This window comes from Chinchilla lanigera, unplaced genomic scaffold (genome assembly GCF_000276665.1).
Source record: "Chinchilla lanigera isolate Chin_1 unplaced genomic scaffold, ChiLan1.0 scaffold00012, whole genome shotgun sequence".
NCBI classification, from domain to species: domain Eukaryota; kingdom Metazoa; phylum Chordata; class Mammalia; order Rodentia; family Chinchillidae; genus Chinchilla; species Chinchilla lanigera.
The window spans coordinates 24,030,327-24,047,623 of record NW_004955413.1 but is presented as its reverse complement, the minus strand read 5'-3'; the positions used below and the strand labels follow the sequence as shown (position 1 = coordinate 24,047,623).

Below are 17,297 nucleotides of genomic sequence, written 5' to 3'. Positions count from 1 at the left end.
TTTTTTGGTTTTTCTCCGGTACCGGGAACCGAACTCGCGACCTTGCGCTTGCCAGACAGGCGCTTTTTGCCGCTGAGCTAAATCCCCAGCCCCCCCTTTTTTTTTTTTTTTGATACCGGGAATGGAACTCATGATCTCAGGCTTGCCAAGCAACTGCTTATACCGCTGAACTATATCCCCAGCTCCTGGTCATTCCTTCTTTTTTTTTTTAGACAGGGTCTCACTATGCAGTTCAGGCTGGCCCTGAGCTCACTTTGTAGCCCAGGCTGGTCTCAAACTCACAACGATCCTCCTGCCTCAGCCTCCTGAGTGCTGGGATTACAGGCGTGTGCAACCACGCCTGGCTTGTCTTTTTTGTTTTGTTTTGTTTTGCTTTGTGGTCACACCTTTTTGCTGCTCTTGCACTACTAAACATCCAATCCAGGGGCTTCTACCCTGAGCTACATCCTCAGCCCTTCTTATATTTTACTTAGAGGCAGAATCTTGCTAAATTGTTAAATTCAGGCTGAGCTTAAACTTGTGATCCTCCTGCCTCAGCTTCCTGAGTAGCTGAGATTACAGACATGTATCACTATTCTTGGCTATAATAATTTTTGGCGGGGGTGGTAGGTAAATACTGAGGCTTGAATCCAGGGCCTTTGTACTGAGCTACATGCCTGGCCCTTTCTGTCTTTTAAAAGAAGGTCTTGCTAAGTTGCTTAGATTGAGCTGGGACTTTTTCTCCTCCTGCCTCAACCTCCCAGGTGTGCACCACCGTACTTGGCTATAATCATTTTTCATTCACTTACTTCCAGCACCATTCATTCATTCACCCAGTATGTTTACCTCAGGGTCCAGAGACCGCATCGTGTTCCTGCCTCCCACGTGTTTGCATGTGGTGTAGACCCAGGAGGCCATGAGGTAATGACCAGTATACAGCAACTGGCCCCAACTGTCTTGACCCAAAGCCCACCCACCCCTGTTGCTTCCCAGAAGTGTGACCTTGGGTGAGTCAGGTCCCACCTGAGCCTCATTCTCCTCCTCTGTGAAACAGGGATGCTACCTGCACACACCAGGCCCCCACACTCCTCACCTTGCACTGTTCCACCCTCCTCTTCAGCTCCTCCTCCTCCTCCCTCAGCGTCTCCACCTTGTTGGCAGCTGCTGTGGTGTGGCTGTAGCTGCCTGGACCGCTGCCCAGGCCTTGACCGCTGCCGGAGTTCTTGGCGGCCTGGCTGAGCCTGGGGATGATCCCAAGGTGGGGTGGTCACCAGCCCCACTGCATGCCCAGAGCCAAGTGTCCCCTCCATACAGGGACCACACAGCGTTCTGGGATGTACAGATGAAAATCCCTTGGGTCTCTGCCAAGACTGAGCTGGAGTGCTCTGGGTCGCCCCCTGGCGATAGACTTGGTGATTACAGCCACTCAGCTGGGAGTGCAGGGTGGAGGCCCAGGGACCATCCTGGGATCCAGGCTTTCCTGTCAACTGCCGCACATGTGCACACCCTCACATGTACCTTCACCACGTGGGCTTCCATGGACCAGCTGTATCCCTGTACCCAGTGGGCCCTGCAGTGTCCCCCAGGGGAGGCAGGGGGCTCAGGCTCTCTGGGCTACCAGTGTCCTGCCCTGGGCTCCTTCCGGCTCCTACCTGCTCTTGAGGGTGTTCCAGTCAGACACCAGCTTCTGCAGGCTCTTCTTGTGCTTGAGAATGGCGGGCAGCTCCTCCTGAGGACAGACGAGAGGGTTCAGGGGCTTGGAGCAGGGAGCTAGAGGGTGGGAAGGCCGGGCTGGAGGGCAGGGTCACCTCACTCAGCCTGCTGAGCGGCTGCAGGACGTCCCGCTCCAGGGCCATCTCGAACTCAGCCAGGATTCGGGCCAGCTGGTTCTGGATGGCGCAGCTCATCTCCAAGGCCTTCCTGTGGACACAGGGGCTGGTGGGCCCAGGCCCCACGGCACTCACCCCGCCCCACGCCTACTCGGTGGGGCCTCCCCTCCCCGTCACTTCCTGCTCCTCTGGTCTCTGCCCAGCCCTGGCGTCCTCACTAACCTAACACTGTCCCCAGCCTGGTCCCCCTGCCCGCCTGGCTGCCCTTGCTGATGCAGGCCCCTCCCAGCCCTGACTGCTTCTTGACATCCTCAGGTGAGGGCTCAGCCCCGGCCATGCTCACCCTATGCTGGAGTCAGGGTCCAGCTCCTTGAAGCTCTCGGCCATCGTGGCAGACAGAGCCATGAGGGGAAGCTTTTTCTGCAGGCACAGCAGGCGGGTGGGGAGGAGGGGACCCAGGAGGCGGTAGTCATGGGTGCGAGTGGAAACCGACCAGAGGGCAGCTCAGCATGGAGGGGGTGGCACCCCCGCCGACCATGTCAGAGCCCCACCCATCTGGGTCCCCTTCCCCCTCTCTCAGAAGCCACCTGATTGGGCAGGAAGGGATGGCCAAGTCCCATCACAGACAAGGAAACTACCAACCACAGAGGGCAAGAGCCTTAAGGCCGAGGGTGAAAGGAAGGGGGAACCGACATTACGGCGGGACGCTTTCCCTCCCGGGGGATATGTGGCTGACCTGGCCAACAGTGGGCACTGAGCTCAAACCCTCCATGGCTCCCTGTTCCCACCCCCAGCTCTGCCTGGGCCTTATTGAATCCTTGATTGACTTCAAAACATGCCCTCCACACTCCGGCCTGGCTTATGGACAGCACTAGCCTTGAGATTACAGAGAGGAGAGGTCAAACCTCGCTTTTGTCACTTGCTAGGGGTGTGACCTTTGGTGAGTAACTTTAAGGCTCCATTTCCTCATTTGTGAAACAGCACCTCCTGCTAGGGCGGCAGCCAGCATTCGGTGAGACAATGTGTAGCCTATCTTAGCAAGAGACTGGCAGGCATGGGTCAGTAAATGGCGCTTGCTTATTAATACCACAGCGTCACTTAAAACCTAGCTCAAATGTTGCTCCCTTAGTAGCTGCCTGGTGGAGAGCCTGCTCTGCGAGCTGATAGCATGGCGATGCCCCGCGGCAGCCAGAGGCCTGGCCTCCTTCATAGGATGGTGCAGAGGGATGCAAGGTCAAGAAGGGGATTGGGAGCCCGGGGGCCTGAAGTGGTACCCGAGTGCCCTCGGTGCCCAAGGCTCACACTGGCAGGGAGACTCCAGCCCTGAACTCACCACCCGCTTGTCCATGTCAGCGCCACTCTGGCCCTGCAGACAGGCCTGCAGCCGCTTGTGGACATTATGGGCTGCCCGTTTGGCCGGCTCCAGCCGCTGCTCCACCTGGGAGGAGGAAGGCATGGGGGCAGTGGATCCTGGGGCGCAGTCCCCCCTCACGTCCCTGTTGCTCCCCCAGAGCAGGAACTGCCTTCTCCTCCCTCCTCCTGGGGACCCCATGGCCAAGTGTGGGGAATGAGTCAACCTCGGGGGAGGACAGCCAGCGTCCCCGCCTGCCCCGTCCCCTCCCCGGCCTGCACGGGCCTGCCTCCCACGCCCAGGCACGTACCTGCAGCAGCTCCTCACCCAGGAACTCGGCCATCTCCGGGTTGCTATGGGGAGGGGAGGTTGTGCTGAGCCAGCCTGGGCTAGGAAACCCCCTGCCTCCCCCTGTCCCCTGCAAGACACCTGGACCCCAGGGCTTTCCTAGCCCCTCCCAGGTGGGCCCGCCCTGGGTGGCCCGGCTTCATCCCAGTCGGAGCACATTCCACGGGCGGAATAGGATTCATGGCTTTTTCCTCCTCCACCCTGGGCTGTGTCCCGAGACAGGATGGGCCGCTGAAACCCAAGGGGCCCCTGCTCTGGGACACAGGGGCAAAGCCTGTCTTCTGCTCACTCCACAAAGTGCCAGCCTTGCCCGGAAAGAGGAGGCCTAGGCTGCCCCAAGAACGGGAAGTGTGGGAGCTGGGACTCCCAGCTGTCAGGCCCCCAGGACTCTGGAGGGCAGCTGTGGGCAAGGCCTGGACCCCTGCCCAGGGACACATGGGGATGCTGAGGCGGGGGCAAGGTGGTCTGGCCGCCGGTGCACACAGGCGCCTGTGCCGTTGTGACACTAGAACAAGTCTCAGGACAGCCGGTCCCCTCCCTGGGCCCAGAGAATGGGGAACTCGAGGCTGGGGAGGAGGAGCAGAGAAGACAGGCCCTCAGAGGCTCCCCAAACTTCCGGCCTCCCTGCACCAGCTCAGGGGCTAGGTGCGGGAACCGGGAGACCTGGGGACGGTTCCACCTGAGCCTGGGAAAAGCAGAAGCAAAACGGAGAAGCAGAAGGCCTGGGGCGGGAGGAGGGGCAGGGGAGGCCCCTCCTCCCCGGCAGGGACCCTGCCTGCTCCCCTCCCCCAAGGTCCGGGCCCTAGCCCGCCGTCCCCTCCCCCACGCAGCCGTCAGAGGTGGGCAATTGTCCCCATCATCCAGAGCGGACAAGTGAGGCTGGGCAGGACTGAGGACTCGGAAGCTCAGGGGGCAGAGAAGACCCAGAGTGCAGGGTCAGGGCATACTCTCCCCTCTGCAGGTCCCTGTCAGGGGCCGAGGGGCCCCTTCTCCCCAAGGTCACCCCTGCCTAGGGGACCTGGCGGCGTTCGGAGCGGGGAGGAAGAGAGGGCAGGACTCCGGCCGGACGGAAGGAGGCTGCCCAGCTGTCCTCCGCCGTGCCCTCCGGTCCCTCCAGCCGTCTACCCCCGGCTCTGGTCCTGCGGGGCAACAGCGGGGCTGCCAGGAAGGGGGCGACACTCACCGTCCCAAGCTGCCCGTCTGGGCCAGCTGCCGCATGCGGTGCAGCTGTCTCTTCATCATCTTGGGGCCGGGCTGGGGGCGGCGGGGTCGCGCAGGGGTCGAGGCCGGGAGCCCCCGGCCCAGCCGTGGCGGTGCGCTGGCGCCCCGGATGGGTGGGCGGCGCTCGGGCTTCCTGGGCCGCCGCGCCGCGCTCGCTCGGCCTCTCTCAGCCCCGCCTGCGACTCCGCCCCCGGCCCCCAGGTCACTCTTCGCTCCAAGTTTGTCGCCTCCTTCTCTCCCGGCTTCTGGGCCCCGCCGACCCCGACGCTGCCAGGTGGCCGCCCGCCTTCGCAGGTGTCGCGGCTCCTCCCCCGGCCCGCCCCGCCCCGCCCCGCCCGGGTGGCGGGAAGCAGGTAAGCCCGCCCCCGCCGTCCCCTGTCCCCCTAGCCGCAGGTCTGAGGACCGACAACCTTTGCACCCCTCCAAACGGGCAACAGAGCTTCGTCCTCAGGGCCCAGGAGGGACAGGGCGAGGACGGGTCTGTCCTAGCCCTTGGGGCACCGGGAGGCATGCTGGGCTCTACTCCCTCCCCAGAGGACCTGGGGACAGGTGGAGGCCAAGGCCATCTCTGCCCCGCCCTCCCCGAGGAGACCTTCGGCTTCTTGGGCGCTTGCCTTCAGTCTGGTCCCTGGAACTCTGCACTCCCTGTCGTTAGTGGCCTGAAGGGACAGCTGTCCTGGTCCTGCCCATCTGGCTAGGTGGACAAGATACCTCAGCCTACCCCCCAGCCTCCACCTCCGGGTTCCTGCTCCTGCCCCCCCTTTAAGGGGGTGCATGCCACCCCCCAGCCTCCAGGAACTCTCCTGGAGCTCCGGCCTCAGAGGGGTCTCTGCCATCTGTACAGCTGCCTCCTTGCTTGCCTCCTGGCAGTCTGCCTCTCCTTCCTGTGAAGCAATGGTGTGGGTGCTGCCCTCAACCTTAAACTCATTGTGTTTAGCCTCCACCCCAAACCAAGCTGGACACACAGTGGGTGCTTCCGAACTGCTGCTTAATGGAAGGACGACCAGAGAGGCTGGGGCGACGGTATAAACTCTCCTGTCCCTGCCGGCTGCACCCCTGAAAAAGCACAGGATCCTGGGGTGGGTGAGGGTGAGGGGCGTCGTCTGTACTTCCTTGTTAGTTTCACTTCCGTCGCTGACTCCTTGAGCACCTACTGTGTGAGGGTACAGACTGGGCACTTTCAAAGTCAGCACCCTGGCCTCACACAGTTCCATCCTCCCAGTGCCCAGTCCAGGTCCTGGTACCTAGAGGGCACTCACCGGAAGTTGGCTGTCGCTCCACTTCCTCAAGGCACAGCCGGGCAGGCCCCTCAGGGGCTGGCGAGAGGGAGGCAACCAGCAGCTGCTGCAGCCCGGCTAGAGCCTCCCAACTGTTGGGGAGCCCACCTGAGCAGAAGCCTGCCTGCAGGAAGTTGGGGGGCTGCCCAAGGGATCGAAGGCTCTAGCCAGGGTTACCTTTTCTCCAAACAGAGGGTGGCAACTGGCCAGGGATTCCAGGGACGGGGCAGGGCTTGGGAAACACTTTGATGGAGGGACACCCCCTAGAGCAGTGCAGACCTTCCTAAAGTGTGGCGCTCCGTTTGGAATGTGTGGGTTCTGGCCCTGGCCTTCTACCTTCCCCACTGGCTAGGGAACTTTGTTGGGGCCCGGTTTGTGTAGACACCTCCTGGGTGTGGCCTGAGAAAACTGAAGATCCCCAAGTCAGCAGCTTGACCCCAGGCACCACCCCTCCTGTCTCTTAGGGGGGTCGCTGAACCATGGTGCTGCTGCTCCGTGCCAGCCCAGTCTCCTGCCCGTGTCACACTGGGTTGGAGCACATCCAGTTGCTCAGCTGGCCTGAAAGTTTCTGAGGGCAAGATCTGGCTTATACCTCTGTCCCCGCTGGTCTGGTCCGGCTGTACCAGCAGAGAGCCTGAGTCCCGCTAACAGGTGGCTCACACTCCTGCCCTCCCTACTCCGCCCTGGTTGAGGCTCCCCTCCCGCTGGACCCAGGAGACTTATGGGACAGAGCTGGGTGGGGCTGTTGTACCTCTTGACTGCGTGACCCGTGTACCTTGGGGCCTCCCTTGTCACACTCGTATGTTGAATCACAGATGGCTGGAAGCCTGAAAGGTTGGATCATAGGCTTTGCTTGGTAGGATGTTGTAATGAAAGACTGACAGACCCAGGAGTTTCCATAGCGAACATTGGGACTGTGGCTCTTTAGAACTGCAAGTGTAGGGGGGAACCTTAGAGGTCACCACCGACCTGTCCCTCCCCTGACCGTGGGGCCTATTGACTTGGTGGATCTCCCAGGCCAGCTGTCTGCTGGGGACCGTGTGGCTCTTATCTGGCTCCTCTGGAACCCACTGCCCTAGTCATGGGAACTCAGTAGATGTGGATGGTCTGAGTGGCAAATGAGGATGCATGGCACTGGACACTTAATCTGCACGGACAGAGTGGGAGGGACAGCATGGATGGAGCTGGCCTGCCCAGCTGTGGCTGTCACTAGCTGAGTCATCTTAGGCCAGACATCCACCTCTCAGTCCTGGCATCCTCCCCAGGATAATGGACCTCCTGGGTTATTGGATTCAATGAATGAAGGCAAAGCTGGGCGTGGTGACACATGCCTGTACTCCCAGGCCTTGGAGGCTGAGGCAGGAGGATCATTGAGTTTGAAGCCAGCTTGGGCTACAGAGTGAATTGTGTGTGTGTGTGTGTGTGTGTGTGTGTGTGTGTGTGTGTCTTGAGACAGGGTCTTGCTATGCAGTTCAGGCTGGCCTTGAGCTCACTTTGTAGCCCAGGCTGGTCTCGAACTCACAACAATCCTCCTGCCTCAGCCTCCCCAGGGCTGGGATTGCAGGCATCCGCCACTGCGCCCGGCTAAGGTTAGTATCTTTGTCCCCACTTTACAGGCTCCTGGCCCAGCTGGCTAAGTGGTAGAGGCCAAGCCAGAAGGCAGATCTGATGGCCCTCAAGCCCATGGTTTCCCTTTCACTGTACAAGAAAACACTGCCTGGAACGCTATTAATGTCTGTCTTACTTAACCCATGGCCCCTGGGAGGGGCCCAGCAGTCTTGGCACAGATTTGTCTGTGAAAACTTCTTGTCACGCTCTGGGTAGTGGTTCTGCTAAGAGCCTGAGCAGGATGTGGGTAGGGCAGCCTGAGGTGGCGGCAGCAGTTAACACCCCATCTTAGGCAGGTTGACACACTGCTAGTTTGTGGTGGTCCTGGTGCTGCCTTCCCAGTGGTGGCTTCCATATGGAGCAGCTGGGGGCTGGTGTGCTTGCCCCAAGCCAACGGAACTTTCCAGAAGGTCTGGCTTGGGCTGAGGTATGAGGATTCAGTCATAGTCCTGGAGTCCCTGGAGCTGTGTGTGCCCTGGACCCCAGCCCGGGAGAGTACAGGCCAGATGGGCAGAGGGCTGGTGGTGGTGGGTGGTTGGGAGGCAAGATCAAGGTGCCACCACACTGGACACCACTTCCTGAGACTCCTGGTCCCCACTGTGCCTTGCATGAGTGACCTCCAACACTTCCCTCACACCCAGAGCCTCAGCTTTTTGTATTTTCACAGTGTGGTTCTGTGCATTTGTGGGGCGCTGCAGGGAGCAGATGCAGCTTCGGGCTGGCCCAGGACCCCCTTGTCTGCTTGCCGGGCAGGCCTGGCTGCGAGCTGCAGAGATCGGGAGGGCGCAGGTGGCCTCCCCAGGCCACAGACGCCTCTGCATCACTTCTGGCTTCCTTGACCACATGAGCATGGTGCACTGCAGTTAAATCAACTGCTGGCTCTGGCCAAACAAGTCAAGATGGACATGTGGCTTTGAGGTCTGGGAAGTCCCAACGCTCTCGGCATGGTGGCGGCAGTCACCTCTCAAGGGATGGAGACTGCAGCTCCCCAGGGCAGCCCTGCCTGACCTCTAACTCCAGATCTGTCTGAATCAACAGCTTTGAGGAAGATCAAGGCGTGCCTGGTACCGGGCTGTTCAGGAGCACTGGCTGACAGACAGATGGAGATGGTGAGGACAAGGGGGAGCCGGGACCCAGAGACCATCGCAGCCTGAGCCCTTCCGCGCAGGAACCTCAAAGAGCCTTACCCTGTGCCTTTCGGACAAGGAACTAAGTAAAGGCCAGAAAGGAAAGCACTTTGCTCGAACTCACACAGCACCGACTCCAAACTCAGCAGTCAATGAGGAGACACCCTAGGTGTCTCTCCAGGGAACAGGACGAGGCCAGTCAGTGCATCGTGTGGCTCAGCCAGCTTGGAGAAGCCCTCACCCTGCACTGTGGTGCGGCTGGCAGGGAGTCCCCCATCAGCTGGGGAGCGGGAGAGCCAGGCTGCTCTCCGGCAGGTGCCAACACTATCTATAGAAAGGGTCCAGAGCCAAGTGTAGACCAGGAAACACTGGATAGGGGGTGAAAATGGTTATTTAAATGCACGACTCTGCGGGGGCTTTGAGGAGCACATCTGTAACTGCCTAGAGGAGCCAGCGTGGGCAGCCTCCCCTGCTGAGCAGAATCCCTCCGCACAGCGCAGGCAGGGAAGTGTGGGCCTGGCTTTTCCTCTGGACCAGCTCGGTGGCTTTGCTCCAGGTCCCTCTGCTCAGACCCTGGCCTGGGGTGGCCTCAGCCACCACTCAGAGAAAACCCTGAGCCAGGAGCAGGGGTGCCCAGCTCAGGGTTCCTGGCTAGTCCTGACACAGGCTGCAACTGGAATCCTGGGAGTGGCCTCCAGGAAGCTGGGCCTGGGGCCCTCCAAGCGGGGCAGCGGTGGCACAGCCGTGTTCTGACGGCACAGGCAGCAGGGAAGTTCTGAGCAGCCCAGTGCCCCTCAGTGACTGCAGCAGCTGCGGCCCCTCACTTCCAGCTGGGACGCTTCAGGGCCCTCTGGTGACTCAGCAGCCGCCACAGCCCCTGCGCAGGGCCTCTTCTGTGCAGGGTGGGGGTGGGGATGCGGAGAGGCCTGACGCCAAAGATGGCAGCAGGGAGGTCTGCAGGGCGACCCCCTCATCAGGAGGGCCAGAGAGCAGCTATTCCAGGAAAAAAGATGTTTTATTTTCATAAATACTCCTGCTCTCATTCACACATTGACTCCACTTCTGACCACAGACAGACAGATGGACAGAGGTGAGGTGATGCCCACCGGAGGCCCCAGGAGGGCCGATGAGTGAAGAGGACACACTGGGAACCCCAGGAGCTCCGCAGCCCCTCGGAGGCCACCTGCCTCTGGCACCACCCTTGGGCTCCGCAGCCCCTTAGGAGGCTGACAGCAAAGGCAGGCCTCAGGAGCGGGGCCTATGTGGGGCTCCCCAACACGGCCCCAGACTGTGGCCGCAGGGCCACTCCAGAAGAGAGCCAAACCACATACCAGAGTGCAAAGAGCTGGGGGCACAGACGTCACCCCCACAGTACTGGGTTCCTATGAAGGAGGCCGGCTGGTCCCCAGCTCCAGCACAGCCTATGGCTGGGCCTTCCCATAAGGCATTAGACAGGTGGGGAAGACTCACCCCAGGCCAGGGGCAGGGCTGGGCCTGATGGCCATGTGTCCTCCCCTCAACCCCGAGTCCTTCCCAGTCCCACAGCCCCCTGCTTTAGGCTCCCAGCAGTGCAAACCCAGGCCCAGCTTCCTGCTGGGTTTGGCTCAGCAGGAGGGCAGCAGAGCTTGGGAGGGAGGAGTCACTTGGCTGCCCCAGCGGTGAGGGGAGAAGCACCAGGCCAACGGTACACGGCCATGGGGAGCAGTGTCCTAGACTCGCCCAGGCTGGACAGTGACCGCTCCCTCTGTGCCCCCCTCTCCCCAGCTCCTCTGTTCTAGAGGCTCCCCCAGGTTTCCGGTGGGGGGAACTGGTCCACATCCCCCATCTCGTTGTAGGTCTGGTCGCCCATGGTGAAGATGAGCTTGTAGCGGAGGCGAACTTTCTCCTGGGGCACAGAGGTGAGGCAGATGGTTAGTGAGGGAGGAGGAGGATCCCCCAAACACCGCCCTGTCACAGCCAGCCCCTCACCTTCTGGGGGTTGGCGAGGAGCAGGACCTGGGTGATGGCTGAGGGGTGGACGATGGGGTTGAATGCAGGCAGCTCTGTGCCTGATGGTGGCTGCAGCTTCACCTTCATGACCTGAGTACAGGAGGGCAGGAGGGGTACAGGAGGCTTAGATGCGCCCCTGCTGCTGAGGACCAGGGTCAGCCTGCCAGTGCCCCTCTGAGGGTCTTGGGGACTCTGCCTTCTGGATCCCCTGCTTCCTAGCAAGGGAGAAGGACCCCGCCCGCTGACCCATCCCATGCCCCGGCTCCCAAGCCCCAAGTCACCCTGCCTGGACTAGAAGGAAGCATGCCGTCCGCCCCGCAGTGTCACCTTGGGGACAGCTGACTGGAAAACGATGTTGCGGATGGGCTGCGGGGCAGTGCTCAGCATGGAGACCACCACCACCAGCACGTCCGAGCGCCCCGGCAGCGGGTCCCGGGCGAAGTGGAAGAGGACTCGGAAGCCGTGCTGGTCATACACAGTCACAGGCAGGATGCTGCCTGGGGTGGGAAAAGGTAGGAGGGCAGTGAGGGGGCCGACCGCCCCGCTCCCAGGGCCTTCATGGACTCCCGGTGCAGCGAAGAGTCGGATGGTGGAGGCGACACCCAGCCTGCCGCTGACGCACAGCCCAGGTTCACCCCCACATCGGGCTGGAGGATGGGTAAGGGCTTTGGTCACGTTCTCACTGTGTGACCTGTTACAGTCGTTTCCCTGCTCTGGGCTCAGGGTCCTCCTGCTAGTAAGACCGGGAAACCCAGGGTGTGACCCCCAAGTCACAGTGAGGTCACAGAGATGGATGATGCCAAGGACTGGCCAGTCCTGTCTGCTCAAGGCCTGTACCAGGTGGTAGGCCCCGCTACTGTGAGGCAGGAGATGCCCCGGGCCTGGGGCTGGGTCTTCATCACAGTTTGACTTCAGTCTCAGGGAGGCGAGGGGATGCGGGCCCGTCTGAGGAAGTCCTGTGGGGCCCTGTGTGACCCGCAGCTTTTAGAGCAGCTGTGTGCAGAGACGAGGCCGGGAAGGGGAGTGCTCCATAGTGGCAGGGCCCGAGGAGGCAGGGAACTGGCCCGCTGCACCCCACTCACTGGGTTTGATGGACTCCAGGGGCACAGTGACGTTGGTGAGGGACAGCTCGGTGGGCGTGGGCTGTTGCAGAGGCCCCGGAGGCTCTGGCGACCCAGCGTGGAGGAGGCTGGCAGGACCCGAGCTGGGTGAGCTGCAGGTGCTCTTGTTCTGCAGGTCTCGGAGTGTGAGCCGGGGGGCTGGCTGCTGTTTCTCCCTTATTGGGGGACAGTGCATTAAGAAGGGATGCTTCATGTGCTATGAGGTCAGGGCCCAGGAATGCTGCGCTCCCCGGCCCTGGTGTCACTGTCACTGCCCTCTGCCCAGGATGCTCCCTGGAGCTAGCTGTCCCACTGGTCTTTCTCTAGGGTGCTGGCATCCCGAGGGCGTGAGTGGGCACATAAGCTCTGTGCTCTGGGGACTACCCCTGGGCCTGCCGGGGTCACTCCTTGTTCCTGGGGCAAGGGATGAGCCTGTCCCTGTTAGGGGCTGCTGCTCCGTGAGGACAGGGACGGCACCCACCCTGCGCCACCCATGGCAGCCTCACCACCGCATTTGCTGGGCCTCGGGGGGCAACGACTGCTGCAGGAGGGTCTTCCCCAGGAGGTCCAGGTCGTCCAGGCCGCTGCTCGTGGGCAAGGGCGTCTGTGTTGCAGGCTGGCTGTCCGTGCTGGGGGCCTGGGCCAGACCAGGGACTGTGGGCTCAGCGCCATCCGAGGACTGGGGGCAGAGAGCAGGTACCCACAGGCAGGGCTCTCAGAAGAGAAGATAGAGCCCCTGGTTGTGCCCGCCCTCCCTGCAGGTGACACGGGAGCCCCATCTCAACCCCGAGGCTGGGTTATGGCCTCAAGGCCAAGCAGAGGAGGGAAGAAACTAGCTGCCTTCCTTCTCCCTGGGTGGGCGTCCTTGTCCCTTGGGCCTCCCCTGCCCCCATCCCTTCACCATCCCTGACCTGGGGACAAGGACAGGCTAGGCTGGTTCCCTCCTACCTGGAAACTGTTCCACCCGGCCCCATCCAAACTGGGGCCTGCAGAGGGCGTGGGGTCACCCAGGCCTGGGGGAGGCGGAAGAGACAGGACTGGAGTGAGGGCGATGAGGCGAGGGTGCTGTGTGCCGCCCCACACCCGCCTTCTGAGCAGCTCTGCTCAGAGGAGAAACCTGAGCCGTGACTGCTCCTCCTGCAGCCCACATGCACTTCCTCTGCCCTGCTCAGTGGCAGAACCAGGGCCCTCCGAGTGTCCCAAGCTGAGGAGGGGAAGTGCTCCCAATCTCAGGGCCCAGGCCAAAGGGTCTGCACTGTGCCCCTGATAACCGACCCACAGATCCCCTAAGTCTCCATGGGGCGGGCACTGCCAGCTGAGCCTCAGCGTCCCCGTGTGTATGATGACAGAGTAGACTGAGGCCCTCGGGCTGGTCTGCTGCCCACCCTGCCCGCTGCCCTGAACACCCCAAGCCGAGCGCACCCCAAATTAGACCTAGAGAAGATGAGCTATCCCGTTTCTAGCAAATGCTTGTGAGTGGGCAGGGAGGAAGTGTTCTCCCGCGGGCAGAGGTGACCGCTGACACTGTCGTGCCCCCAGGGGCTGGCCACACTCATGTGGGTCTCCCTCAGTCCACAAATAACCTTAGGAGGCGGCCGCAGGCAGGGCTGGGGATGCAGCGGAGGAGCACAGCCCTCAGTGCCACAGAACAAAAGCGAAGGCGGGGATGAGGAAAGGGAAGCGGAGGGGCTATGCGACCCGCCCCGAGGCCGCACAGCTGGAAAGCAGCCAAGTCCAGCTGTGGTTCCGCAGAGCCTTATTGCCGGAGTTGGGACAAGCTCTGCCACTCTGCTGAGGGACCCAGGGCTGACAGTCCACAACGGCAGCTATCTCGAGTGCACAGTAAGCGTGCAACCACCTAGACCCTTCACCAGCACCTGACGGCGGACAGGAGCCCCGCCGCCACTCTCCCTGCCACCGCAGGAGCGCAGGACCAGCACCCCCTGCGGCCGGAGGCTCTCCGCGGTCCCCGGGGCCACTGCAGTCTGTCTGGCCCTTTTGGTTCCTGTTCCTGTGCTTGGGGCCTTTGAGAAGAAACCAGAAGGAAGCTGGATGCTCGGGGCTGCGGCAGCAGCTAGGGGCAGGAAGTGCGAAGCACACCTTGCTTCTCCCGTGGGGGACGGCTCCACCACGACTGCCGTCGCTTCCCTGTCTGCCTCTGCCTGCCTGGCCCTGCCGGGAAGAACACGCTCTTGCCTTGCGTGGGCCTCCTGGCTCTGCACTGTGCTCTGCCTCTGGGAAGCGAGTAGGGGGCTCTCCCCCTTGCCACCCTGGCATGGAATGAGGCCAAGACCCGGGGGAGGCTCCAACACCAGCCTCTTCAGCAGGTGCAGGTCAGGGCCACTCACCCCATCTCGCCCTCCTTCTAAGGGCCAGCAGGTCAGAGCAGCAGAGGGGCTTGGTGGGCGGTGGCAGAATCGCAGCCCCTACACTTCCCTGCTGAGCCCCTGCTGCTGCTGGCCTCTGTCCCCTGGCGACATGGACAGCTCTGGCTGAGGTGGTGGGGGAGGACTGTCTGAGGCAAGGTGGGGCACAGCAATGGGCACTGTGTTGGGCAGACTGCTGGGCCCAGGACCCCTATCATCTCGGACACGCTAGGCAGCACCCTGCCACTGAGCCGCACCCCAGCTCCAGGTTCAGAGAGGCTCGGAGAATGCAGCGAGTCCGTGTCCACACCACCATGCCTTCAGAGGGCTTTAAGCAGGCCCTGCACCTGTCGGCTTAACCCAGCTCCATGAGAGGGCCTGCTGGACTTCTGAGGAAGTAGGGCTGGTCCCCTACTGAACTCAGGGCCTCTAGTCTGGCCTGGAGTAAGTTGGGTCCCGCCCTCAGCTGGTCTGGAGCTTCTGGGGCTTTTGAAGTGAAGCTCTACTCCTCTTCTCAGAGAAATCCTGGGATTCTGTCCCAAATCTAGGTCCAACCCACTGCGGAGAAGTCCCTCAACAACTGTCCCACGTCCAGAACCGGGTGTGGCTGGCTTGTAGCAGGTTGGTTGGGCTGGCCGGCTCACCCTGAGACTACACTGCTCTGGGCTTCCCCGGGCCTTGGCCTCTCAGCTGGGACGTGACCCAGTGTCCACCCCATGCTTCCACCCGATTCACGTCTGCGGTGCCTAACGCCGATGCTTAGCTGGCTGCAAGGGCAGCTGCCCCACCGAGCCCCTGCCCCACCTCCAGCCAGCCCTTCCTCACCCAGAGACATGAGCTCGTCGTCAAGCAAGGAAACTGAGGCGCTGGGCTGCTCAGGACTAGCTTGGCTACCAGGGTGGGTGGGCATGGCTGGGTAGGTGGTGCCGGCAGGAGGGAGGTCCAGGCCTGAGAGGTCCAGCAGGGCTGAGGTGCTTCCTGGGGTGGGAAAGGACAGTGGCTGAGTCCTGGGTGCCATGTGGCTCTCGGGGTGCTCCGGGTTTCAAGGCACCCTCTTGCCTCCCCACCAGCCTCCAGCCTCCCTGTCATGGCCACGCCAGCACAGCACTGGACCTGCCCGCGGGGCCCTTCCTACAGCACAGGGAGTGCCGCTGCTCAGAACGCAGTCACAGCCCACTTAATGACTGACAGGTTCTAAGAAACATGTCCCTAGCTCAACACCACTGCTAAGGGACCTTCTGGGACCACCGGCTGCTCTGTGGCTCCTCTCCGACCTCCACGTTGTCGTGCAGGACACAGCTGTATCCCCTGCTTGTCCCTCGTGCCAAATGCCACCATCCTTGGGAGCCTTGCACGTGTTTGCTGCCTCTGTGCAGTGCCCCGCCTCTCCTCCCCAGCAGGGCCACTTCCAGCCTCTTCTGGGATCCCTGGGCGCCACTGTGGCCTGCTTAGAGCCAAGACTGAGACTTTTGTGTCCCATGCTCCCTCCCTTCCTCTGATCACCAAATCATGCTTTGGGGGTGTTATCCAGCCCAGCACGGGTGCCAGGTTTGTCAAGTGAAGAAAAGCCTGCCTTCTTCGCTCATCCCCGACACCCCTCCAGCCAGACTTCCTCCTCCACAGCTGCAGGCCTGGCACAGGCTTCGGTGCAGCTCCCTCCCTGCGCCTTTCCCCATCTTAAGGGGCCAGGGTCACCCTGGCAGCCAAGTCACCAGCTCTGGGGCCAGAATGGCAGCCTGCAGCCTGCAGCACTCCCCCCAGCGCACCAGCCCCTCCTCACCAGGGATGGAGCCAGCTGCAGCCTCACCGTTGACCTCCTCACCCTGCACCAGCTGCTTGTAGAGGTTGATCACCTGGGTGAGGTTGTCGTTGGCCTGCAGGATCTCCGCTGCAATGGCAGGAGGGGAAATGACGTGTGGGGGCGTCTGGGTCAGGAGACAAGTGCCCCCTCCAGGCCTGCTTGGGTGAGGGGAGAGGCTGGAGCACCCCATCTCGTCCCAAGACCCAGGCCCTCGGTTCCCGTCTCCCTTGCTTCCTCGCTGCACTGCCTGGCTATCCTGGATATCCTGGCACACTGTCCCTTCCATGGCTCCGCGTAGCCCCCGCAGTCGGACATCCTTGAATTTCTGCGCACCTTCATCCCTTGCGCTCTCTGGCCTTCACCCAGAGCCGCCCCTTTGGTGTCTCCATCCACGTCAGGTCTTCCTTGACCCCCACCCTGCACTGCCTCATCCCTCCTGCTTACTTTTCTCCAAGCCACTCGCCACTGTCTGACAAACTGCCACTGTTCGGGGCTGGGGCTCATTGCCCATCGCCCAGCAGGGGCTGCAAGCTCCGCAAGGAGGCTTTGGTCACCTGAGATCATGGTCCCATCCCCAAGGCCCAGAAGAGCGCCTGCCACAAGACAGGTCCTCACACGCTGCCTCCTTGGGTGCCAGGGCAGTGAGCCCCTTGGGTGGGGGGCCTGGTGCCCAGGCCACGGAAGCAGATGCCCGGGGGCTCTGGCCGACAGCAGGCAGAGACAAGGAAAAGGACCTGTGGCCTAGGCAGAAGCTACCAGGCTCAGCTCTGGAAATGCTTGGGCTACGGGATCCATTCTGATTTCCAGCTATTTTCTTTTTTTGTGGTACTGACGATTGAACCCAAGGCCTTCACACTGAACTACATCCCCAACACTTTCTATTTTTTATGTTGAGATGGGGTTCTGCTACGTTGCCTGGCTGGGCTTGCACTTGTGATCCTCCTGCCTCAGCCTCCCAGAGTGCTGGGATTACAGACCTGTACCTTCAGGCTGGGCTTCCAGCTCAGTCTTGCCAGGGGGGCAGCAGCGGGAGGTAGACAGTCCTTGGTCCCCCCTGGCTCCCCTAACACTCTGCCAGTCACTTCCCTCTCTGCGCACAGCTGTGACAGGGGACAGTCCTCCTCTGCAGCTGGCGGGCAGTGAGTGAGATGCCTGCTAATGAGCTTATCTCAGAGGCCTGTCAGGGCAGTGCAGCCTCTATTCTGCTTCCTTCTTTCTAATGCAGAAAGCCCAGTCAGTGCTGGGTAAGGGGGCCTTTCTTTCTAATGCAGAAAGCCCAGTCAGTGCTGGGTAAGGGGGCC

At 61.7% G+C, this 17,297-nt stretch overlaps 3 protein-coding genes across 4 annotated transcripts in view; 1 reads left to right on the top strand and 2 right to left on the bottom strand.

Annotated features, from left to right (window-relative positions):
* Positions 1-4,749, bottom strand: part of Sh3bp1 (SH3-domain binding protein 1) — an 11,952-nt gene extending 7,203 nt beyond the window's left edge. The window contains exons 1-7 of the mRNA XM_005379214.2: positions 4,691-4,749; positions 3,470-3,512; positions 3,142-3,246; positions 2,152-2,228; positions 1,788-1,899; positions 1,632-1,708; positions 1,073-1,220 (exon numbers count right to left, since the gene is read on the bottom strand). Of these exons, the coding sequence (XP_005379271.1) occupies positions 1,073-1,220; positions 1,632-1,708; positions 1,788-1,899; positions 2,152-2,228; positions 3,142-3,246; positions 3,470-3,512; positions 4,691-4,749 (621 nt within the window). The remainder of the gene's footprint in view (positions 1-1,072; positions 1,221-1,631; positions 1,709-1,787; positions 1,900-2,151; positions 2,229-3,141; positions 3,247-3,469; positions 3,513-4,690) is intronic.
* Positions 4,750-4,755: 6 nt separating this feature from the next.
* Positions 4,756-8,848, top strand: LOC102007981 (translation initiation factor IF-2-like). Its single transcript, XM_005379216.1, has 2 exons — positions 4,756-5,081; positions 8,652-8,848. The coding sequence occupies exons 1-2, from the start codon at positions 4,838-4,840 to the stop codon at positions 8,765-8,767; spliced, it is 360 nt and encodes a 119-aa protein (XP_005379273.1). The 5' UTR covers positions 4,756-4,837; the 3' UTR covers positions 8,768-8,848.
* Positions 8,849-9,736: 888 nt separating this feature from the next.
* The window catches only part of Gga1 (golgi-associated, gamma adaptin ear containing, ARF binding protein 1), a 19,293-nt gene continuing 11,732 nt past the window's right edge, over positions 9,737-17,297 (bottom strand). For both annotated transcript variants that reach the window (XM_005379210.2, XM_005379213.2), the window contains exons 10-17: positions 15,976-16,083; positions 15,021-15,173; positions 12,778-12,842; positions 12,336-12,508; positions 11,812-12,005; positions 11,057-11,226; positions 10,709-10,819; positions 9,737-10,625 (exon numbers count right to left, since the gene is read on the bottom strand). In XM_005379210.2, coding sequence (XP_005379267.1) covers positions 10,515-10,625; positions 10,709-10,819; positions 11,057-11,226; positions 11,812-12,005; positions 12,336-12,508; positions 12,778-12,842; positions 15,021-15,173; positions 15,976-16,083 — 1,085 coding nt within the window. In that variant the 3' untranslated portion in view covers positions 9,737-10,514. The remainder of the gene's footprint in view (positions 10,626-10,708; positions 10,820-11,056; positions 11,227-11,811; positions 12,006-12,335; positions 12,509-12,777; positions 12,843-15,020; positions 15,174-15,975; positions 16,084-17,297) is intronic.